The sequence below is a fragment of the Dunckerocampus dactyliophorus genome, chromosome 2 (assembly GCF_027744805.1).
Source record: "Dunckerocampus dactyliophorus isolate RoL2022-P2 chromosome 2, RoL_Ddac_1.1, whole genome shotgun sequence".
In the NCBI taxonomy this organism is placed as follows: domain Eukaryota; kingdom Metazoa; phylum Chordata; class Actinopteri; order Syngnathiformes; family Syngnathidae; genus Dunckerocampus; species Dunckerocampus dactyliophorus.
In genome coordinates this window covers 11,845,359-11,870,934 of record NC_072820.1, presented here as the reverse complement: position 1 = coordinate 11,870,934, position 25,576 = coordinate 11,845,359, and the positions used below count along the sequence as shown (strand labels likewise).

Genomic DNA, 25,576 nt, shown 5'->3' with positions numbered 1-25,576 from the left:
AATCGCTTTGATAGCAAAGTGAGCGAGACAGCGGGGCGCTGGCGTGTACGTGCGGAGTATGGAAGGACAAACACTGTAAAGCCATATTTGATTGGAAAGGACACAGGTAATGCAAACACTAATGACAAAAAGGCATGTTTAATAGGCGTCTGATGGAACATTTGCTCTGGTTTTGAGCTGATCTCCACAGCTTTTAGGAAAACACACACAGATGATCGCATAAACCTATAGAGGTCATGGTGCGTCTGTTGTCTTTTGGTCTCTGGATGCTACTGATGGAAGCCACCCATGACAGCATGAATGAGTGGCCCAATTACCATTCCTGTGTGATTGTGTCTTTGAGAGCCAGAGACTGAGCGCTTGTACATGTATGTGATGGAAACATGACAGCCTCATCAGTCATCAATGGCCTTTTAAAGCGTTCTCCATAGGGACACGTAACCTTTTCACATGAAGCCAATAGCAGCTGTGCGATGAATCAATTCCCCGCGCCTTAAGCTCATCCCAACCTCTGTGTTATCCCGAGTAAACACGTGAAATGATAGTTCTTCTTTGTGGAGGCACTTTGAGACAAAAGCCCTATCTTATGGTTTGGCCTTTAAATCGTATTTTCGTAAATGGCCTCCTTCATTGTAGGCTGAAGGTCTCAGCGCTCACTTCCATTCTTTTGAGTGTCTACTTACGTATATTTTTCAGTGAGCTATGTCCGTTAGAACTGTGTTTACATTTATTGAACGTATTAAACACGGCCAAATCGCAGTCTGGGCTGACTATGTACCATATTTAGGCCATTTACCTCAGATGTCATTTGGGTAGGCCTGTGTAAACGGCACATTTTTAAAACTCTCTTTCAGCTGTTTTGATGCATGTGCGGACTGTGTCACATGGGTCGTCTTTATAATTCAGCATCATCTTACATTTGGGTCAAAGAGGTACCTTCACTGTTGGCAAGTTTGGTTCGGTGTGTTACACTGATTTGGTTAGCATGAATGCGATGGTATCTGATGGTAAATTAGCATAGAAGATAACTGCATGAGCTCTGTAAATGAGTGACATCATCAGCATTAAAAATAATAGCTTTTCCAGTAACGGGTAATCTTAGTAATTACTGTTTTAAACGTTACAGTGCCATTACCGTTCCCGACAGTGAAACGTAGCGAGTTATTATTGTAGCATCTCGACAGAGTCACACAGAGTTAGAAACACTTAGAAACTTTTATTCTGACCTTAATAATAATTGTTATTATTATTATTATTATTATTATAACAATACATTCTTTTTATAGAGCGCTTTTCAAAAATACACTTTACAAGCTAACAGCAAACAAACACAAATGTACAAAATAGGAATATAACAGTAAATAAATAAGTAAAATAGGTAGAGTAATAGCGGCAGAGTTTTGAATATATTGGAGTTTGTTAAGGAGATTGGTGAGTGTGCCATTGAGAATCATGTGATAGTAGTCTATGCGTGATGTGATGAAGCCATGAATGAGGGTTTCAGGTGCAGGGAAAGAGAGAGAGAGGGACGAAGACGGGCGATGTTCTTGAGGGGCTGAAAAGCCGTTTTAGTGACTGCTTTAATGTGCTGAGAGAAGGTGAGTTTACTGTCAAAGATGACTTCAAGGTTCCAGCAATGGGGCGAGGGTGAGAGGGTGGAGTTATCAAAGGACAGGTGAAAGTCTTTTGCTGTTGAGGTGAGGGAGTTGGGGCCTATTATAAGGGTGTCGGATTTGGTGCTGTTAAGTTTGAGAAAATTCGTTTGCATTCAGAAGCTCATGTCACGAAGACTGAGAGGGTAGAATGTGTCTGAGCGTTAATGGATTTTGTGCATCTGTAAAGTTGGACGTCATTGGCGTGGAATCACAGATCGTGGCAGTGGATAATCAGACCGAGGGGGAGTAGGTAGAGGATGAAGAGAGGACCAACCACCGAACCTTGTAGGACTCCTTGGGACGGGGGGACAGTAGAGAATGAGCGGTTATTGAAAAAGATGAACTGTTTCCCATCTGTGAGGTAAGATGTCAGCCAGGTGAGGGCGCAGTCCCTAACACGTCAACAGCAGTGCTCAGTTCCATCACCAGTCATATCTAACCTGCACACTGTCTCTCTGTCCTCTCCCCACCCACACAACACTTCCTCATTCTCCACCAATCACTTGCATGCAGAGGCCTCAGAACTCCGAACATCAACACATACCACAAGCAGGTGCTTCCATGATGCTCTCATGTGGTCATCTCCAGTGAAAGTACAGTGGAACCTCGTGTTTAGCATGTTGGCTGCACAGTCAGGAGAAGTCTTTGTGTGTAGTTTGCATTTTGTCCCGGTGCTGCAGAGGCCATTCTAGGACCTGTTCGGGCCCTAGGCAAAAATTCACGTGGCCCCTTTGCATAGCGCCATCTCTGTAGAAGTTCAAAGTTTGTCAGCCCCAACTGGGCTGGGGCCCCAAGCAGTTGCCTGCCTTGCCTGGTGGAAAGCAGCGCTGCTGCGTGCGTAAATAGGTTTTCAGTCTAAAAATATGCATGCTAGGCATGCTAATTGGAGAATCTAAATTGTCCATAGGTGTGAATGTGAGTGTGAATGGTTGGGTTCTCACCTTTTATTTATAAAAGTTCTGGCAATGTTCTTTGCCATCTTGGTGGGTTATTTTGTAGAATGTATTTAGGAATCCCTGGCCAGACTCTATCAATAGTGTCCCAACTCGAAAAGAACCACTATCTGTTCTTCACAGAGACTGAGTCACCAACGTGTGGATGCTTTGTTGGAGCACTCGAAACCACAGAATGACATGTGGGCAAACGGACTAAATTGTTAGGCGCACTGTTCGGCCGTACAATAACAGAGACAGTGTATAAAAAGTGGGATATATTTTACAAAAATCGGGCGATATGAAAACCAAGGTTCCACTATAATCTGCCCAACACTGGACATCATTGCAAAATGACAGAATGTAACTCTAACAATTTAACAAATCCATAGTTTTTATGCTTTCCTTTCATTTTGTCTTCTGTTCTCACATAAAAAAAATGCTCAGCATTATTAAAAAGAATAAGACATAGAAGCTGAGTTACACTGTAACACAGTAGTAACAATCTGTCAACCAATCAATGGGCATATGCATGTCCGGCTCCACCCACACGCAGCATGCATTTGTGCAAATACGTCTGGTTACGGACTAACGAAACACTCCCGATCACTATTTGAGGAGATATAGTAAAAGCATCTAAACGATATGATGATACACAAAGATGGAGCAGACCTAACAAGAGGGAATGCATGAGGAGCAAACTTTTCAGCGTGATGGATGGCGGTGGGGGAAAATTAGAAAATGGGGGAGAAGATAACAGTCAAGTCAAGGTCAGAAAACGAGCCTCAACCTTTCTGTCTGTCTGCACGCGATGGATAGGAACAGGGAGGATGGGGACGCATGAGGCCAGTGGAAAGATTAAGGTAGGGAGTAGTAGGACAGAGATATTGAGGAAATGGAGAACAGTCCCAGGGATTTGTGTATGTTTTGCCCTGTGTGTGTGTGTGTGTGTGTGTGTCTATGTGGTAGAGAGTGAGTGATAGGGGAATATGGAGCCTAATATGATGGGCTAAATGAGGTGTAATGGCAGTAACATAGAGCGGCAGCAACTGGGACACTGCATTAAGGGGTTAACTAAGGCCAGGAGTCACTGACCTTCCCACTCCCAGGAGACAGAATTATCTCTCCTGAAGGACCACAGCACACATTGTGGTAGCAGGGTGGACACATTTTGTCGTGCACAAATGTTGAGGGATATTTTCCTCCATAATGCTGTCCGGTCAGCACTCACCCAAACAACATTTGATACTTTCAGGCTTTTTTTGCAGCAAAAATAATTAAGCCAGGCTCTCATATTACTTTCCTGTAAAGGCACTTTGAATTATTATACAGTCTCTCTCTGGAATCGTGTGTGTGAATTACTGTGTGTTGAAAATAAAAGAACGAGACAATGCAGGCTGCAGCTGAGAAATTAGAAATATTAGCATATTTATTACAGCAACAAGAAGGACATGAGAATGCCTACACCCTTTACAACACGCAAGACAGAGGAAAACTTGCAAGGCTTGGTGGTCCATCAACATTGTTTGGTGGCCAAAGAAAGGACAAGTGAGAGGAACTTCTGATGAGAGTCACTCAAGGAGATGGAGAACAAAGACAACGTGAGATCACGCCAACCCAAGCCATACGGTTGTTGGCTTCTACCAAGTGAACAGTCAGGACATTTTTGAGGCTCAAGCATCAGTGCGGGCATATTCATCATTCTGGAATTAGAGAGTTGAAAACACTTTAAGAATGGTTGACATTTCACCTTACAGCCTTCTAATTGTAGAAAATACAATATGGACAATTGATCATGGGTTTTCAAAGTGTGGCACAGTGAGCCTCCCCGAGAATATAATATTGTAGGAGCCTCCTTTACTCCCCGAAAAACTGGTTTTCTGGAGCACATTTTGTGGCATTTTCCGCTCACCCCAGACTCTGTTTAACAATCTGTCACTATACTGTTAAATCTAAACATAACATCTTTAAACATAACTGAAGTTCACGTAGCAAGCTTGGAAATGTTTTTCTCTAGTTTGCCATCTTTTTTCTTCTCCCAGGGGAGGCCTGCCTTACGCTCACACCGAAAACCACTGCACTAGATCCGGTTGTAATTCAATCACATACACAGTCATCATCATACCACTGGAATAAATAACCAAGTTTCTGCAACTTTTATGGACCTTATGACGCAAACCAGTCCCCCAGATATCGACACCGAGATTCACTGGTGTTTGAAAATACGTGTGTTGATGCAAGATCATCTGTAGAGCAGATAAATAGTTCCTGTACATACACTTTACTCCTATCATCGCCTTTACAGGGCAACAAAAAGACCAGCAAAGTAAGGCATCCACAAGGCCAGCATTTGAGGGAATTCCGCCAAATCATAAGTTAGTATGAGTAGAATGTACTCACGATGTCAGAATACATTTGTGGTATACATAATACTGGTGTGGCAGGGAGTACTGCAATAAATGATGTTTATTTGGCTATCTGTGTGTACTATTTTTTTTCCATTGATTTGCAGTTTTTAAAAGGACACAAAGAATACAATTAGTTCACCAAGCGCCCCTCCTTCACTGGACAGACTTTAGGCCAGTGTTCTCAACTTCACAATTATCTGCACAAATGATCATGTACTTCTAAACCATAAGCACAATTGCGTTTCATGACCAAAATCGTATACGTTTGGGGGAATAATCCATCCATCTTGGGCCAATAGTGATAATATTTAATAGTCAATGAGTGCTAGCTGTCCAAGTTGAGTCGCTATTCCTTATAAATCCATCAACAAGATGCCCAAGTGTAACGTCATGAGAGGGTATGTTTTCCCTCAAACAATTTTTTTAAAAGTCTAGAGATTCTCCCCAAGCAAGTCAGAGCATTTCTTCTTGTCACTCTTACGCACAAAAAAAGTGGCTCAACGATTCGACAACTTAGCAAACAAAGAAAGAATGTTCGTGTTAGGATAATGCTGATCAATGAGGAAGACTCATCAAACTGTCGAACAGCTAAGAAAAGTGAGTCTCGAAAAAGAGGGGTCATCTTATATTCAGGTTTTTGTCTTATATTTGAGTCAGTACCGTATTACAGGGGTTAATCCGACGTCTGACACTAAACTCTCAGAATATTCTACTTGTGTTTAGACTTGGGTTGCCAAATGGAATGCTGTAATTTGGAGGAAAAATGCCCCTCGGGCTGTACTGTAACAATAGAACTAAAAAAGCACACAATGCTAAAGAAAATGGGTTTGCTTAGCCTGGATAAAAAAAATCCTTGATTCCTTGCTCAAGGACAGTCCAGTTATCTTCAAGTTGTATTCCTACGACTTTTGCTTGAATAGAATGAGCCAAAAGAATCCCCAAACATCCTCATTTGGCAGTCAAACCTGTTTTTTTTTTCCAATTTCACTTCTATTTTTGCAAGGGGCTATAAAACAACATCCAAACCCTTTCATTGATGTTTAAATACATCTCCAAGTTGGAAATCGAAAAAGCCTACAGTGGTAGGCCAGTTATGACTTTTATACTTTTGGGTTTTATGGTTGCACGATTTGGGAGTGAGTTTGGTGAAGTGTCGTTTCAGTATGTGTATACAACGTATGCATGGCAGTAACAACTAGAATCATTGTGCACATCGGGAGTGTCTGTATGCACGCTAAACCAGCTAATTAATGCAATGGAAATCCTGCGTATAAATCAACTCAAGCCCATTCTACTCATTCAGTGTTAGTAACTGCGGTCACTGTCGCCTGTTAATTCAAGATGAAACTTTTCATCCATGCTACATTCCTTTGTTCAAACAAATAAAGAACCTTCGGTTTCTTCCTACTCTATGACCTTCCCCTCAACAAGCACTCCAAAATCTCTTTTTCATAATGATAAAAGCATCATCATCATAATCATTACAAACATTCTAACATTGTAAATCAACACTGTACATATTTTACACTATGGTACAATCATATATACTGTATGTGTATGCCACTCTTTGTCCTTTAGACTTCCATTTAATAAAACACACGTAAGCAGGCTGAGTTAAATCATTACTTTTCACTGGAAAATCAACTAACTTTTGCTGTCAAACTTACCTGGTATGTTTGATTTAAATAAGTTGTCTATGAGCTTTAAATAATGACTTTATTTTAGGAGGTTGTTTGGGGGAAAAAACACAGGTTTCTGCTGTACACCTCAACACTCTACTATCTTTAAGGGTGAAAATGCTTCTGGTGACCAACATTGCTCTGGAACGGTGTAATGGAAGAAAAATGACTTCCAGAAGAGGTTTTTTGCACATCATAAAGTATAATTTGATGGAAGTTTGTCTGCTTGCCGTCACGAGGGAAACCCTTGTCCTTGTCAAGTGTAACCCGTCACTATAAAGTCTGACTTTAGGTCCAGTTTTGTGTCCTGCCCTCTCACCCAAACATTCATGTCTTTCAGGATCTTGGCTCCCTCATCTGCGTATCACTGAGAAATCTGTGAGGCTGCAAACCTCCCAACCAATACAAACATTAGGTCCATCTCTACAGGGGCGGGACGCACCACCCCTATAAACAAATATCTACACATGTACATAGAATCAGAAATAAGAATACAACAAAAACAATCGTAGACCTCACAGACAGTCATGATATTTAGATTGTAATTAGTTTTTTGTCATTCCTTTCTTAGTCTTTGTGTGATGTAAATGAATGCTCTAGGTGTCCGTATTGGTGCTTTTGCTGCTGCTGCTGGGGCTCCAAAGCTGGTAGTGTCCATGAAGGGGGGAAAAAACAGTGCAAGAATGTGAAGGATTCAGGTGTCCTTGTTGTCCTCCTAACAGAACCAATGCAGGAGCAAGCACAGAGTATACATTGACGTCTCCGTTTTGGTGGGGGGGGGGATCTTAACACGAGCGTCCACCTTTTTGGCTCCGTCTCAGTGTGCGTTAATGTGGAAAATGTTATACTTGGATGTGTGTCCCCTGGGTCTGCAGACTTTGCGCACTTGATAAAATCTTCTTCTGGTGGCCAGCGAGTGTCACACCCATTTTGGACAATTCACTGCAAGGAATACAAAAAAAGCAGGTGTAAAACTGTGCTAACCGCAGCTTTTTAGATTAGTTCCAATTGATCTTTTCACATGCAATGGAGAGCAACTTTTACTGATGTTCATCTTTACGCCATCTTTACCTGACACTGATGTAGAGGATTGAGTCTAAGCTGACGTATCCAGAACTGGAAAAGTTATCCTTATACTGGCCCATCTTAATGGCCTCCAACCACTCATCCACTGTGCTCACGCTGAATTCTGGAGTGGTTGGCTCCTCCCTGTTGAGATACAAAGCACAGTAGCTTGGTCCATCTGTGCATTCTGTGCGCAGTCGTTGTACAGTCTGCACTTCGCGGTTCAAGTTTCGCTGCTTCACTCTATCACTGTTTTCCAAAAATATATTAATAATAATCATGCTGGGTTTTTTGATTGAATATGGCTTCTTATTAGTCAAAACATATGCATAAACATACGTTTTGTTGCCTAGATTAAGCATTTTAAAGCCCAAAATTGGCATATAAAAAGCCTATAGGTCACAACTGGAGGACTTTTTTGGCCGTGCCATTCATGGAGTTCCCCAAATCGCTGCGTTTGATTTTCCTTTTGCTCATGGAGAATGTCGTTGTGGTGACCATGAAGGAGTATGATCACCACGCACTCAACACACCACCTGTAAGTCGAACGTACGGAAAAAATGACATTTTACCCAAACCTGACACCAGTAAAACGCACACGCTGGCCGTACGGACGACGCACAAACACGTACGAAATGCGTACGTTTGTCTTGCAATCTGAAAAAAATGTAAGCACCCGTAGAGTTTGTTTGACATGACAAAGAACGTGGCCAGACTACGAATCAAAATCAGCACGTCACACCTGCATTTCTTGCCTTTTTTGCACATAAACCGGCCGCAGGAGCCTGTACGACTGGTTCCGACCTAGGCTTTACGCATTTAAAAGACGCCTTCAAAGATGTTGTTTCCTACTTCGCGGAAATTCGCTTATCACAGTTGGGTATGGAACCCATTAACCACGATAAACGAGGGACTACTATTTGACTATTTGAATTATGTAACAGTATTTATTTCATCCATGTTGACTGGGGATTGGCAGAATTGATTAATTGATAGCGGCTTTGGTTGGTAATTCAGCAATTAAATAAAAATGGAGTGCACTGCTTGGCTACAAGCAGCAGAGGTGCTGCATTATTCTACCGCATTATTCTGTTCAATAGGACACTGGCAAAGAAACTTGACATTCCTGACCTATTCTTAAAAGTTGCAAACCAACAGGAAAAAACTTCTCCGAACCGAGACAGCGCTTTTCTTCCTGTCACTCATGCAGTGACTAGGACTAGCGACTAGATGCGTATGGCATCTTTGTGATTTCTACGTGCTCGCCCTTGCTGAGTTTTGCCACTCTGATTTCTTTATTTTTTTTTTTTTTACTTGTTTGTCACTGGTTTCAGATCATCAAACAAATTTCAATATGAGTCAAAGACAACACAACTGAACACAAAATGCAGTTTTTAAATGAAACTTTTTTCCAAACCTACATGGCCCAGTGCGAAAAAGTGATGACCCCCTTACATCTGGCGTAAAAGTAAGGCCGCATTTCAGAAAAAGAACATCAGACCAACAGTAAATATGGTGGTGGTAGTGTGATGGTTTGGTCTGTTTTGCTGCTTCAGGACCTGGTAGACTTGCTGTGATAAATGGAACCATGAATTCTGCTGTCTACCAAAAAATATTGAAGAAGAATGTCCGGCCATCCTTTCGTGACCTCAAGCTGAAACCAACTTGGGTTCCGCAGCAGGACAATGATCCAAAACACACCAGCAAGTCCACCTCTGAATGACTGAAGAAAAACAAAATGAATACTTTGGAGTGGCCTAGTCAAAGTCATGACCTGAATCCCATTGAGATGCTGTGGCATGACCTTAAAAAGGTGGCTCATGCTCAAAAACCCTCCAATGTGGCTGAATTACAACAATTCTGCAAAGATGAGTGGGCCAAAATTTCTCCACAGCGCTGTAAGAGACTCATTGCAAGTTATCACAAACGCTTTATTGCAGTTGTTGCTGCTAAGTGTGGCCCAACCAGTTATTAGGTTTAGGGGGCAATCACTTTTTCACACAGGGACATGTAGGTTTTGGATGTTTTTCCTCCTAAAAAAACCTAAATTTTCACTTAAAAACTTTGTGTGCAGTTGTGTTGTCATTGACTAATATTTAAATTTGTTTCATGATCTGAAACATTTAAGTGTGACAAACATGCAAAAAAAATACAAAATCAGGAAGGGGGTTTGCCCCCCTTCCTGACTTTTTCCCACCACTGTATATTTAAATTATGAATTCATGGAACAGCTTGGGAGTATTTGTGATTGTTTACTGACTTACTACAAGGGAGAAAGGAGGCCATGATAACCTGCCTCACTCTGCCTCGGAGGGTTGCAGGGCTGTCTATTCAATGCTCATCCCCAGAGTCCCAAAACTCAGCAAAGGCAAGCACGTAGAAGGCACAACGCGTGGCTGAGACCGAATGGCTGCGAGAGAGTGGTCGTTACGTATGCTGATCATAAGGGGTGGCACAAGATCTTTGAAGATTAAAACTTGACAAGATTTCTCATTCAGAAAAAAAATGGTCTCGTGGGCACGAGGCCTAGGACGATAATAAATTAATTAATTACATCACACGATAAATGAAAATGAACTTGTTAATTTTGCCAGTCTCAATAAATTGCCATGTGCATGCGTGTCTGTTTTCCTCGTCTCCCGCCTCCAAACAGGCAGGAAGACAGTTCACCATTGTTGTCCATTGGTTTCAGCACCTTGGCCCGGTTGTTCTATAGAACAACGGCATGAACGGAGTAAGCCCTTTTGTCAGTCATACAGTCTGTTTGTCTCGATGGGTGGAGGCAGGACCGGTAGCATACACAAATAGTGAAGAAGAGTGTAACGTAGTAGAAAGTGTATTATCAGATTGAAATATCCATCTATCCATCTTCTATGCCGCTTATCCTCATTAGGGTCGCGGGTATGCTGGAGCCTATCCCAGCTGACTTCGGGCGAGAGGCAGAGTACACCCTGGACTGGTCGCAAGTCAATCGCAGGAGGAAACCGGAGTACGCGGACAAAACCCACACACGCACGAGAACATGCAAACTCCACACAGAGATGCCCAACATTCGAACCCAGATCTTCCCAATCTCCTGACTGTGTGGCCAACATGCTAACCACTAAGCCACCGTGCGGCCAGATTGAAATATAGTGTCTTATATTTTTTCATTGTACTTTTCTAAAAAGTAAAGTTAAAATCTCGTCTTGTATCGTTCGCGTATACCCAATTCGTGCCTCATCTCGTGAAGTGAGTGTCTCGTGACACCCCTACTGATTATGTTTTTTTACGTGCGCAGATATTGGCACTATACCGACACCATAGATGCAGCCACAACTCAAAAAAGTGACTCAAAAGTTGGGCAAATTGGCAAACAGTTGTAAAATTTGTTTGGCGCCATCTGTTAGTTTGCATGTATAACTGTAGATCCTGAATATAGGACGACCTGTCATTTTCATAGTATTTTCTAGGAAAAAAAACATGTTTATATTTGGGTGTCTACGGTAATGTTTTGTACAGTGTAATATAATACAGTATCTGCTTGCTTTCAAAGGGTTTGCAACATTCCTGTACTTGTTGTTTCTCAGCAGCAATAATGAGACTGAAAAAGCCCTTAAATAGGTTCCAAATGAAATCTAAAGCAGTGATTATGTTTTCAACTCTCTCCAACTGACCCTGCTGGGCTGTTGGCCAGCTCTCTGAGGCTGGCAGGGTTTCTGATGAGCTTGTCCAGGATTGTGACAATCTGGCCAAACTTGGGTCGCTCACTGCGTCCTTTTTCCCAGCAGTCCAACATAAGCTGGTGCAGCACCACTGGACAGTCCATGGGTGCAGGAAGGCGATAGCCTTCGTCTATTGCTTTGATAACCTACAAAGAACGAGGCAAACAAGTCAAGTTTTAGTGGAGCTGAATGCATAGTTTCTGTGCTGTGTTTTACAGCGTGCTAATCCCCAATAGTAACACAGCTTTCATGGTGTGTGAAGGTTATCGCTGAGGCTTGAGCTTGCATATGTGATTGTAACTCACATCCTGGTTGGACATCTCCCAGTAGGGTCTCTCGCCGTATGAAATGACCTCCCACATGACAATACCATAACTCCATACATCACTGGCTGAGGTGAACTTCCTGTAGGCGATGGCCTCTGGAGCTGTCCACCTGATGGGGATCTTCCCTCCCTGTAAATAGTTAAGATTACCTTAGCAACACAAAATACATCACACTGACCTTGATGCTTTAGATGGTGTAAATATTAAAATGCTGTTTGAGTCATAGGGATTTGGTGGTGTAATAAAGGAAAAGCAATAATATGTTGAGGCTGCAGGGAAGCTGAATGCTGTACTGTCATCAAGGGTATCCATACTCTTGCACATCGTCCTATTGCTGCCAAATTTCCTTTTCTGCTTTCATGCTTGTTGTTGATGTGCTTGCACAGATCAAATACATTCTATAAAGCCCAACTGTATAGACACAATAGGGACCCCTGCCTTCTCGCACCACATAACACACACACACACACACACACACACACAATATATATATATATATATATTACTACCAAGGCTCCAGTCAGCCTTTTAACATGCGGCACTTGCCTCTGCACCACCAAGCATTCCCCGTCTCTGCATGGTCAAAGTCAAATAGAAGACAAAGCTGCCAAGTGACTCTGCACTGTACTTTTGTTTCCATCGCCCCCTTGCCCGTCCCCAAACATCCTTTCTTATCTCTTAACTGCTCTCACTGGATCCCCTCCCTTGTTCCCTTTCAGCCTTATTTGATTCCCGCTCCTCTCTCTCTCTCGCTCTCTCTCGATGTCTTCCGCATCTCCACCTCTGTCTCCTGCCCCACCCCCCTTCCTCCCAGCGCCTCCAGCTCCCCATCGACGTCTCCTGACATCAGTGGGTGTGCGTCTGATTGCAATAGAGCTGTCTGCGGCTGATGCACCCCTCCCAGGGCAATGCTAATGCCATATTAAAAATAACATCCTCGACAGTTCTTCCTATGCATATGAATAATGCCATCTCCTTGTGGGCATTTTAGATGAGCTGCTCCGCCATAGCTTAACTCACTGACGTCAGGCTCTGTGCAAGGATGGTGATGTGACCAAAAAACTTTGTTTGCAGGCAGCTGCTGTATGATATCGTTGCAAGTGTTTAGCATTCTGAATACTGTAGATTTATCGAGTCAAAGGATTCTTGGTCAAACCAGCCGAGCCGTGAAATATATCTTCGTCCAACAGGTGTCTCGTAACCAAGGCCTGACTGTGGGTCGTTTACGTAATTGCTTTTTATTTGGCCTTGGGCTCTCATGTTAGATTCTTCTTGGGTATATGGGCAATCGGGTCTCCATCTAAGTCGCCATAATGTATGAATTGTTTCCTACTCTACATTTCTCACTGTTTCTGACAGATACACCATATGAACAAATGTATTGGGGCCATTCATGCACAATTGTGAAAAAGTCTGAAGAACAGATTTGTCCTAAAGGTCTTGGTAAAAGGAATAATTAATTATCAGGCACAATTAAGGAGTCTACCCCAACCCAGTCTACTGATTGATGAGAAGATGCTGCCAGCAGGGTTTGGGTTTTTAGCCGCAATCGCTTCAAGATTACCAGATTACTGTAGTGACTAGGAGTGTCCCGATACAACTTTTTCACTTACGACACAATACCGATATTGCAGCCTTAAATATCATCCAATACCGATCCAATATCCGATATAGAGGTTGGTCGTATTAAACTTCCCCGGCCGATTCTGTGCCGCCAAGTTTTGCTCTTAGCTGCAACGTCTTTTTCAGAATTCATAAAAAATACTGCCACATGGCTGATATCACTCCTACTCCTTGTTGCTTTGTTAGCGTGTTGCACACGCTGTTACCGTGACCATGTGGGCTCCATCCGGACGCTGCAGGACAGACGTGCTGAGTCTGGAATGGACTCCTTGTATTGGAGTGCCAATATCGGGGATTTTAGATGTAGGCCGATATAATCCGATACATGTTTTTTGCGGATATCGGTAAAAAATATCCGATATCAATATCTGATCGGGACACTGCTAGTACTGAAACAATAAGACTTTCCTAGGAAAAAGTTGGGTAGTCATATATTAAGGGTCCAGAGATTTATGCATACAACCCAACAGGTGGCACCATACTACTTCTCAAGTGAGTCAGAGCTTTTCTTCCTATCACTTCCAAACCCTTCTGATCACTCTAACGCACCAGTGACCTGGAATGGTGCAGCTGTGACACAGAGACCCGCTCTAAGGTTGGGCATGTTAGCAAAAAAACCCTGTATCTTTTCATTTGAAGCACTTCGCCAAAATATTCTTAATAGATCTCAAACAATTGCAGGTTGCTCAACCTATATGCTCTTCACTGCAGCAACAGTGCAGCATTAGAGTTAGAGCATATGAGGGTGTCTTACCCTGGTTGTGTATGCGGCCTCTGGGTCGTCCTCCAGAACCCGACTGAGGCCAAAGTCAGACACCTTACACACCAGGTTGCTGTTGACCAGGATGTTTCGTGCGGCGAGGTCTCTGTGAACGTAGCTCATGTCTGACAGGTACTTCATGCCTGAGGCGATGCCACGCAGCATGCCGACCAGCTGGATCACCGTGAACTGGCCGTCGTGTTTCTGCAGGGCGAGACAAGGAGAAAGATGAATTAATACGCTGTGTACTGAGCAACAGCAGGATGATGTAATGATGGCATCCCAACTGGAAATTCACCCTTCTGAAGTGTCCCTGAGCAACGATCTAAAAAAGTTCCTTTTGGCGTTGGCTAACCCTGCCCTTTGGCCTCTATCTGCAGGGTGTCAATGAAAGATGAATTTCTTCTACTAGAAAGCAATGGAGGATCCTGAATGTGCTCAAGCGGAGCTCACTGGATTCCAGTTTTTGCGTCTTTGGCAGGGAGCAGAGCCTGTTGATCGATGACAGTCTAGCTCACCTTCCTCTGCAAATTATTTCTGCCATGGGCCAACGGGCCGCGTTAAAAAACCATCCATGTTATCGGTCACCCTCTCTCCTTCATTTAATCTCTTCTTCCCTTTGTTTCGATGTCTCTCCATCCATCTCTGTCTTTCCTCAGTTTCTTGTCTCCAAGAGAGAACTCTTTATTATGTGGACTGAGTGTCCGTATGTGCGTCTATCCTGCATCCATCATCTTCCTGAATCCGCACACCCCCTTTTACCAACAACTATAGTTCTTTGCCATCCACCCTCTCCCGCCCCTGAGCAGCTGCAGAGTAAGTTAATTAGCTGGTGGTTTTGTGAGATGCTGATTGATTGGAGTGTCTAACAAACCTACAGAATTCCTCTATCAATCTGCCCAAAACATTGTAATGCCAGGCTACTGTAGAGAAAGGGTAGGAAAGCCTGGGAAAGAGACTAATGAGGAAAGATGCAAATGCATGTAAAGATCTGCACATTTTTGTTGCCATTAAGGATGAGGGGAAAGGCAAGACGTCCAGGGTAGTAAGACGAGAATGATGGTGGTGGTGGGGGGAGACCTTCCCTGACAGATCAGTGGTTTCGTATTTTCTCAGGGACGGCTGTTTAATAAATGGTCAGCATAATTAAAGACACATATGGATGCCTGCAGCACAGATCAGCTGTAAAAAACATAAAACATGTTCCATTATTATATTGAGGCACTGTGGACACTCTTTACGACCCTCATTAAAATACAAACTGCTACACACAACATTTTTTTGTTTTACCAGTGTGTCGTTTTGTAACTGTGTGCTTCGTTTTGGTCGTTTTAGTTTGTCACTTCCCATTTACTTTGCCTGAGTGGTGCTGATGAGATTGGTCTTTATTTCGCTTTGGGCCATGCTCTGGAGCACGGCAGTGATTTTTTTGTAACATGAATCAGTCAGGGCTTCACTATTCTAGTTCTATGGTTAGCATTTCTACTATGGTAGCTATTTCTGCTGTGGCATTCTACATATCTAACATCTGTCTTTTGATATTTTACATACAAATAATGTAAACACAGGCTGAATAAACTTCCTTGCCCAACCTAATCGGAAGATTGAGCTCACTTGTACTTTTTGTGAAATACTTTTTGTAGAACACTTGATGTGGCCCAGCCTCACCCAGACTCCACCTCCAGCGGCGGTCTAGATGACCTTGTCATGTAGATTCTACTTTAAATGCAACTTTAAAGGGTGTTTCTTTTGTTGTTATCTAAAAAAAATCTGCTACGACATAAAAATTAAAAAAAAAGTTTCCAAAGTGACTAAAACGGGAGTTGAACTATTTTCCAAATGAAGTCCTTGGTGAACAGTCACAATATTTGCCAGATGAAAGCCAGTTTTGAGCTGCAGCAGTTTTGTGGGGAACAAAGTACAATTTGGACCACTCTACAGCTACAACATCGTATTGTAAAAGAAGTTGCAGCCCTGACCTTGAAAGTCAGAGCGTGCTGTTTTACTTCCCGCTGAGGCAAGCAGCCTTTGTGCCTCACCTTGAGGAAGGTGTCCAGTGATCCATTCTCCATGAACTCCGTTATGATCATCACCGGCTTACCTAAAAGGAGACATAACAAGGCAGCTGTAATGACGTGCAATTATGTGGAACAAAGATGTGGACTATAAAGAGGACAGAAGAAGAAGTGGTGCAGCCCACAGCTGTGACCAGCCTTCTTATACCCCGCTTCCCCCCCGCGCCCGGTCGTGTCTCTCTGGAGGATAACGTGGCGTGTCGTCATCAGTCACACTGACAGCTTCTAATCAAGCGTCTCCATAAACGCAAGGAGATAATTAGAATGGACCGATCCACCACAATATCTATGTGTGTGTATGAGCGTATGGGAGGGCTTTAGGGGTCCTCCTGAGATCTCATGCATACTAATCAGCCTCAAGGGAAGGCTGGTGTGGCTGTGGGGCTGTTGCGGTTGGATCGCTGTGCACCTGCGCATGTATGTTTGTGCGTATGTGTGAGTAAGGTTGACTGACAGGCCCTGTGCCCTCTGCTCCCCAGCTTGGCATCTGCTAGGGGCTTACAAATGATTAACAAAGTAGCCGCAATCATGCACACACACACACACACACACACACGGGCTAAAAACAGGAGTTGTCCCGGCTGACGACCCCCAACAACCTTCTGTGCCAATCACAAAAGATTTTGTGTGTGTGTCTTCATGGACTCCTCCTTTCACTGGTTTGCTCTATCGAATTAGCAACATGTTGTGGTTATGAGGTCTCATGTAACAACAAAGCTATCGAGATGTAAGTGCAGATAAGGCTGAGGTTCGAAATACAAGGTGGGAGGCAGAGATGAGAAGGAAAGGAGATGTAGATGAGAAAGAGAGGAGACAGGAACATTTACTAAACCCTTTTGCGATTTGTTTATCAATTTGTTGATATAGAAAAGTCATAAGCCAAAAAATGTAAGACGACAGAGAGGCAACAGATGAACATGTGAATACATGAAAAAGGAATGAGAAGGGTAGGAGATGAGAATATGAGACATTGTCATCTTCAAAATATGAAAAACAATCAGAGTGATATTGAAACAAAACAAAAAGGAGATTAGGAGAGGACATGAGAATAGACTGAGAAGATGAGAACTGATGAGAAGTATAGATGAGATGAGAGGAAATAAATATAATGGGAATGAATTGGGGATGAAATCGGGGGGGGGGGTGATAAGTGAGGAAAATTAGAAGAAAATAGCAAGTAAGTGAAAAGCAATTAGTATGAGAATCCAATATGAGGTGTGAAGAGAGGACAAGGGATGAGAATGAGAAAGAATTAGAAGCAATGGGACAGAGAGGAGATGGGGATGACAGCAGATGAGAATGACAAGAGGTGAGGAGGAAAAATGAAAAACAATGGGAAGTAGATGGGAATACTGTATGAGAGAGTGAGCGAATGAAAGAGAAGGTGAAAAGAAGAGATGATAAGCAGATGAGAATGAGGAGAGGAGAAGGAGAAGGAGATGGAAAGCAGATGTGAAGGAGCTGGGGTGGCAATCTTGTCACGGAAAAACAGAACAACACCACAGAGGCCTTGAGTTAGATTGCAGGTAAAGACAGCAATGCATCAACTTAAATGAATTCACTATCTCACTGCAGCAAACACAAACACACACAAACACACACACAGAGCAAAGGACACACACAGGGTCTCTAGTGGTGGTGTCTTCTTTGACAGTAACATTAGTCTCAGGGATAAAAGTGAAAGAGAATTGGATTTTCTTCTGCTGGGGGTGAGAACTGCCGGTCGCATTTATCTACACATGGGCCCTGGATTGTGTGTTTCTTTGTGCTTGTGTAGTATTTGGTGCTTTGTGTCCACGTTCTTGTGTATGTGTGAAAGACAACTGGTTTCAGGGCATGGTGAGTGAAAAAGGACACAACAAAAGTGTTCAAACGCCATTTTGGTGTCAGATTTACCCTGATGGAAAAGAGTGCGACTCTTTACAGCCCAAGATCTGTGTGTGTGTGTGTGTGTGTGTGTGTGTATGTAGAATTTTCAGCGTAATGTCACATAATGGTCTTGTTTATTTCCGACATGCTTAACAAGTTACATTAAAGAACATCACATGTTCACTCTTGCACAATTCAATATGGCCGAAAAGGAGTCGGAAGAAGGAGAGCTTATTTAGTCCTACCCTTCTCTGTGTCTCAACAACTACTGATACAGTAGTTTGTTCACTTCCTGTGTTTAAATGTTACCAACTTCTAATCGAGAAAAAAAAAATGGACTGTGCCGCAATAGATAGGGGAAATAAAGGCAACACAATAAAAAATAAAAATAAGTATTCCAAAATTTTAAATAAAAATAAATAAATATGAAATAAAATAAATAAAGACAAATTTGATTTTAAAATAGATAAATAAATAAATAAATACAGGAGTATAAACCTGACATTCTATAGTCAGGAAATCAGGATAAATTATACAGTATAGCGATACAAAACTTGGCTTTTGTGTGTGTGCTTCATGTGTCATGTTTGCAAACTCATATGCTACATGTTGCCAGTGAGGTATCGACTATTACCTGCAGGCCCGCAGTATTAGCTGTGGGAAGAGAGAGGTACAATGAAACACATTCATCCTGTTGTCTCAGCCTACACGATCAACACACGCACATGCAGTGACACACACCATCAGCAGCCATCATCTGGACACCTGCCATACTAAATTATCCTTGCAATTGACAGATAACAGAGCTTACCAATAATGTCGACCACACACACACTCCGCACGGCTGTTCTTGTTGACTGCAATGCACACACACACACACACACACACACACACACACACACACACTGCAACACAATGAATCCTTTTCATTTCGCAGAGCGACTTCATCCACTTTTCAAACAAAAATAGCACACACATGCAGGACGGAGCTTGTCACGAAGCACTCGTCAAACACTCGTCAATTTCCTCCTGAAAGCACATAATTAACTAATCACGTTCGTATTCACTCCCATTTATTGCTTTTCATCGCGCTTAGAAATAATTCAAAGAGCTAAATGGCCTGTGTGTGTGTATCTGTAGATTGGCTATTGACGTTCTGCCAGATGGAGTGTGTCATTGAATGGATCAGAGACAAGTTTGCTCGTCTTTACAGCGCTTCATTAAGTGGAAGTAAGTGTTGTCTTTCTTTTCTTGGCCATAAAGCGATGATCATCAGAACCTTGTGTGTCGCCATGAGTGTTTGTGTGTGAAATATGCCCCTTTTCTACACCTTCACGTGGCTCGCTATTGGCAAAAGCTGAAGTTACTATTCCTAGTAACTAGTAATAGTAGAGCATGCACACCGATACTACCATAAATGCTGTAATTACAGCCAGGGAGTTTATTCACCCAAGCAAAGATGGCGGGTGTTAATTGGAAGCAGGTGATAATTACTTACTTGAAAAGTAGTTTTATGTAACAACTTATTTTTTAACTTTAATAATGCTTTGGACTACATGAGAGGGTGTTAAGTATAATTAATAAATTATTAACATTAAAGCTGCTGGATGTCGTCATCTCAAAATGCCATTTTTTCAACCAAAAAATATAGGAACACCACCAGTGGCTACCGTACGTTACCAAGGGTGGTCTAAGAACAGATTTAACAAATAAATGTCCACTTTGTCGTAAGTGTAGATGAGCCTTGGAAAGCAGAAGACGACGAACTTATGCACATGCGTTCTTTCTTCTTCTATGGTTTGGTGTATCGCATGGTTCCGTCTGCATGTCTGTTCACAGCGCCACAAGTAGGTGTGGCTATTACATCATTTTCACTCAGTGATCCGTTCCCGCCTGGATACAACTATTTATTAGGGATGTCCGATATTGGCTTTTTTGCCAATAGCCGATATGCCGATATTGTCCAACTCTCTATTTCCGATTCTGGTATCAACCGATACTGATATGTGTCACTACTCTGCTTGCTAAATAAATACTCAGTATTAACTACATGATTCAATGTTGTTGATGTTGATGTTGCAATTCTGCGACATTGATGGTAAAAACTCAGCTTTCAATGTACGGAAAAAAACAATATCAATGTTGGCCGATATCACATTTTTATGTCAATATCAGGACGATAATTATCGGTGGCTGATATTATCGGACAAGCCTACTATTTATTGATTATTATCATTTTTTTCAACCCACCAAAAAAGATCAAATAAAACCCAGAGCGTTCCCGTGTGGACAGGGCCTCTTATTCTGACTGATGAGTTCAATGCGGCGTGGCTTTTGCAGTTTCCCATGGCACCACTGACCACTGCTGAGTCTAGCCAGTGACACAGCGGCAATTTGTAAACAACGCATGCATTGTATCTGCTAAATTACATTATGACTGCCTGTACTTGTGTGCACGTGTATCCCTGTGAGTGTAAATGAAGGGGAAGAGTGTGTGTCCACATGCATACAATTTCATTATGAGTGGCTATGTGTGTGTGCATCTGTGGGGGCTAGAGGGCTGCATCGCGGTGTTATTGAATAAGGCCCAAAGTACAAAAGAGAAAATGAAATAAGTGCACTATTGATTCATGTTAAGACCCTGGACTAAATGATACAATGCTTTAAACACAGGGAAGATCTCTGGAAGCTCCATGTGAGATGATGGGGATGGGGCGGTGGATGTGGCGAAACAGGTAGACAGAAACTCAATAAGCTTATCTCCTCGGCTCTCTCCACCTTCCCCTCCTCTCATTTCCTCACGTTCATCTCCTTGCCATCAGTCCTCTCGCCTTCCTGCCCCTCCTGGACGCTCAAATCTCTGCACACATCTTTGCCGACGCCCTCATTTGTTCTCAAGTCCTATCTTGTATAATTTCCTTGCTCTTGTACCCTATCCTATCTCATCTCATCCACCCCCCCCACCTCTATCTTCCCTCCATCCTGCAACCATCATCACCTTTCCCTCCTATCTTAACTCCCCCTCATTTGCCTCTGCAGTCCTATCTCCGCTGATCTGCATATGAATAATTCCAAACCATTTCTTTGTATTGTTATACATGCACGTTTACAACTAATCACTAGTTTACAAAAGAGAGGACAAGTAAGGGAAAATAAGCCTGTGTGCAGTTTCTCCTGCTTTAACTGCATCTTTGTAGAGCACCTCGATGAGTACCTGTTTGATGCGAGCGCCCTAATTGAGGGTTTTCTCCAATGATTTGATTGTTGCAGCGTTTTTAAAAACACATGAACCATGGGTGGATCAAATTAGAGATGGGGGAGATGAAGGGATGATAAGGAGAGAGAGGAGGAGGTGTGCAGATTGCAGTGTTTTCCTGATGTGTAGATGGGCAGATGAAGAAAAGGGGGTCTATTTTTTCCCTCGATTCCTGCATGTGGCCCTCCAATTAGCATGACAATAGCAGCAATCAGATGACAGACAGCACAGAAGCTTATTAGAGTGGCACACGGCATGGGAGCTGAAGGCCTCTGTGCTTGTAAGCTGACAGAATACGCACATAAAGAATAACAAATGCATGAATTGGGGGGAAGAATGCACACGCTCGACACAAAATACTACTTTGCAAAATTACAATAAACACCAAAGACTTTTCTCTCTTTTAGTGTCATCTATAACAATAACCCTTAATGCTTTTAAGTTTTGTAAAAGCAACACACTGGATTCGGGAGCTACTTTTCTGTGTATTTATAATTAGTGTAATTGGTTTATTTGACATTCCTTCCTTGCTGCACTGGCACTCTCAGAAGCAGTAAAATATTTATGAAGCAGTGAATGGGACAAAAGAGACACTTACATTTAATTTATATACCGGAATATTAATCAGGCAGTTAGTTATTCGCAGCTCAATTACATTAACTATGTTTATTTGTCAGTTGCAATCAGGATACTAGTCTGAAATGCAATGACACAAGTGCGCATGGTTAACACTCCAAGGAGACGAGCATGGAAATTATGTACGTATCAGTCAACATTGGTTATTATTTGCTATTAGTGCATATTTTCATAGTGCTTGTTTTGTGCTTACATGCTGTATTTTGTAATCGGTGGGCGTATGTGTATCATATAAATAAATCAGTGGTTTAAGTGTTAAAGAAACATTAGTATTCCTCCAAGCTTTACTTTATACTTCTGCAGGACCATTACTGCAATTGCCTTTTCCACCATGAAGTCTAGTTAGTAACTCACCCCTCTTGAACCCACCTGAGCCCAGTGCATGCTGGGTCAGCCTGCCTGATTGCATACTAAGGGTGGTGTGAAGGGACCAGCTGGTGCCATGGAAAAGGACCCTGAAGGAGTTATTGACCCATCAGAACTGCCCCCACCCGGCCAGGCAGCTCACACATACACACCTTAGACTGTGACCTGTGAAATGACGGTCCAGCTTGTGAGATTTGTTTCAGAGGAGCTCTATCACCCTCCCAATGTGGCGTGACGACAGGCAAAGAGGAATAAACGAATGTTAAAGGTACAAAAGACACCAATTAAATGGACACGCTCACTGGCTCCCCCTGCGGTTCTCAAGTGTGGTTACCAACGCCAAGCGTGGAAAAGTGAGGGCAAGAGGTATTATTTTCATTGTTAGAAAGATTACGCAAAACCGATACATTTATTTTCTATTTTCCAAGTTACAATAGAGACATTCTCCTGGTGCCAGAATGCAAATGGTGGGCGACTGTCTACCTAAGTGGTTACTGAGCTGTTTGTTCCATTTTAATGACTGAAGTAAACCCTTGTTTGTCGTGGTTAATTGGTTCCACACCCGAATCTGATAAGTGAATTTCCACAAAGTAGAATTCCTTATTTATAAATGAAATATTTTCACAGTTAAAGCATTGAAAACCTCTTTTTGACCATCACCACCAGGTTTTTAACATAATTAGAGTCTAATACACCCCTATAGTCACCTTTACACTCATATTACCCAATATCAATATGGCAGACATACTGTAGATCTTATCTCTGCGCCTTCTCCAGATTGCAGAAACTGCAGCATGAGTTCTGTGCTCTACTGACTAACTACTACTACTACTATTCCAGAGAGCAGTATAGAGACGAGCAGTATAGAGATTTGTTGTAAAAAGACATGGTCAGGGGCTAAAGAAGTAGAGCCAATGAACACTGACACACTAGCACAGTGCTATAACATCATCTTATAATAAATAAACATGATTCGATCATTTTTATGGTTGGAAAAATGCATATAAGCACTGTAGCAGTAGCAGTAATGTTGGCGCTAACGCAGCATGGCACTGCTTGCACCATCAGTTACAAGCCATTTCAAAGAACAACTGTAAACACCAATTTATAGTCATTTTTTACGTTCCACTGTTTTTGTCTGTTGTCATTTTTGAGTCAAAATAACAAAATTGAAAATAAACTGCCATAATTGCATAGTCGCAGTAACAAAACAATTTAATTAGTCCAAAAACAGGCTCTATCCTGCGCACCAAAGGTCGCATTATTTAGACAAAGCAAGAAAGAGCCAATTAATAAGAATGGTTTCTCATTTGTTAAACGCATGCTCATGAATATGCATGAGGCTAAAACACATCCAATTGATGTGATGAATTATTGATATTCATGCATATGAAGTTGCTCTTTTGTTGCTGGCCAAAGTGCCACTGAAGATTTTCTAGGTGTGCATTTCATGTGTGAATGTGTTTACAACTTGATTCACATTTCCTTTTTGTTCTCTGCGTCTCCTTAAAGGAGTCAAAGGACTGCGAGGGAACAGTCGACCATGATGAGCATACCGCAGACTACATCCCCGCAAAGCAGGTCATTTTAAAAAATGCTACAAGTAGGTTATTAAAAAAATGAGGCGCTTCCACTCTTTGCAACATAAAGCGTGTGTGTCCTGTCGTGAAATGCGCCACAGATTGGTCACATTTCTTTTCAAGTCAGCTCTTTATAAGTGTGTGTGTGTCTGCCGCTCTCCATACTTCAACATACAGCTCAAGCGGAACACTTATATGGCATGCTTGTCTCTGTTAACAGTTTAAACGTGCCAACAGAACAGGGTTCCTTTCTTGAGAAACACACCGCTACAACGTGGCCCATGACAGGTCCTGTGCCATTGTTTTCCACATTTACATTTCCTGCTACACAATAAAACTCATTACTTGGCAGGCAGAGTGTCTCTTTTCGCCACTTCTGACACTTTCGACTTGGAAAATCTCCTTTTGGTGCCTAAATGACACAGACCAAACAAGGGTTGCATATTGGCTCATTTGGTTTCCTTAATAAAATGCCACCACAGCATCAACAGTAAGTGAGAGGCCGTGTGCACAGCAGCTTTATTCATTATGCATAATCTTGGTAATGATGTCAGGATTTGTCCTCAGCCCTGTTCATTCGACTACACCTCAGCCTCGTTAACATGTAAGCCATTTCACACAATCCCAAACTTTGTGCTTGATTGGGCTCATCGTCATTAACATCAGCAATTCCACCTGAAGCTGTGAGGATGGAACATTCCCTTCTCATTTCGCTACAATTCGTCATATTCAAAACATTTGTGTGCGTTTGTGTGTTTAAACTACACCTTTCGACATGATCTTCATTGCTATACAGCATACAGTGGAACTTCGGTTAGCCTCCACCCTAATTAGTGTGTTTTCCAGCTGACGTCAAAATTTCACGCCACAATTTTGCCTTGTATTTTGCGTATCCAGTTGGCGTACAAATGGCTTGCGTCTTGTCGTGTTAATAGATAGATATGGTCCATCTGTGTTGTTAATTTATATATTTTTTATCACAAAACGTCCTTCCTTGTTAGCAGTGGCGCTCGGAACCGGAAGTCAGCTACAATACGTCGCCCGTCCATGATGTCATCAGCGGTTGACTCTCAAAAATACTCTAAACACAAAACACGTTTTTGTAGTTTTACAATGATAGTTTTACATGCATGAAACAATTTTAAAGCATATAAATGACAAACAAAAGGGAGAAATAAATATTTAAGGTTACTTCTACCTTCATTGAAGACGTGACTGTTCCCAACGACAGGATGTGTTGTCATTGACTAATATTTACATTTGTTTGATGATCTGAAACATGTAAGTGTGACAAACATGCAAAAAGATATGAAATCAGGAAGGTGGAAAACACATTCACACAACTGTACTTATGCTGGAAAATCGATTCTCAAATCAAAATATCGATACCTACAGTATCTTTAACAGGGACACAATGGAAAGTAACAAAAAAATTTGGATCTTGTGTAAATGATACGCGGTTGGTGGGAACTACTTTTTCTTCCGCCTGGGTAAGAGCGTAATGCGTGAGCGCAGCGGCACACTGCTCAGTCAGTCAGTCTCAGTCTGTTAAAACGGTGGCCGATCGTAAACGGAGCCATGTGTGAATTGTTAATTAGTTTTCATTCTTGTAGTATTTCTTAAAAATGTATTGTTTATGTGA

At 42.2% G+C, this 25,576-nt stretch overlaps 1 protein-coding gene across 1 annotated transcript in view; it reads right to left on the bottom strand.

The window, feature by feature from the left end:
* Window positions 1-3,998: 3,998 nt before the first annotated feature.
* epha4b (eph receptor A4b) overlaps window positions 3,999-25,576 on the bottom strand; it is a 132,075-nt gene continuing 110,497 nt past the window's right edge. Inside the window, exons 14-19 of the mRNA XM_054769438.1 lie at window positions 16,192-16,253; window positions 14,147-14,356; window positions 11,749-11,898; window positions 11,396-11,589; window positions 7,746-7,883; window positions 3,999-7,616 (exon numbers count right to left, since the gene is read on the bottom strand). Coding sequence (XP_054625413.1) covers window positions 7,517-7,616; window positions 7,746-7,883; window positions 11,396-11,589; window positions 11,749-11,898; window positions 14,147-14,356; window positions 16,192-16,253 — 854 coding nt within the window. The 3' untranslated portion in view covers window positions 3,999-7,516. The remainder of the gene's footprint in view (window positions 7,617-7,745; window positions 7,884-11,395; window positions 11,590-11,748; window positions 11,899-14,146; window positions 14,357-16,191; window positions 16,254-25,576) is intronic.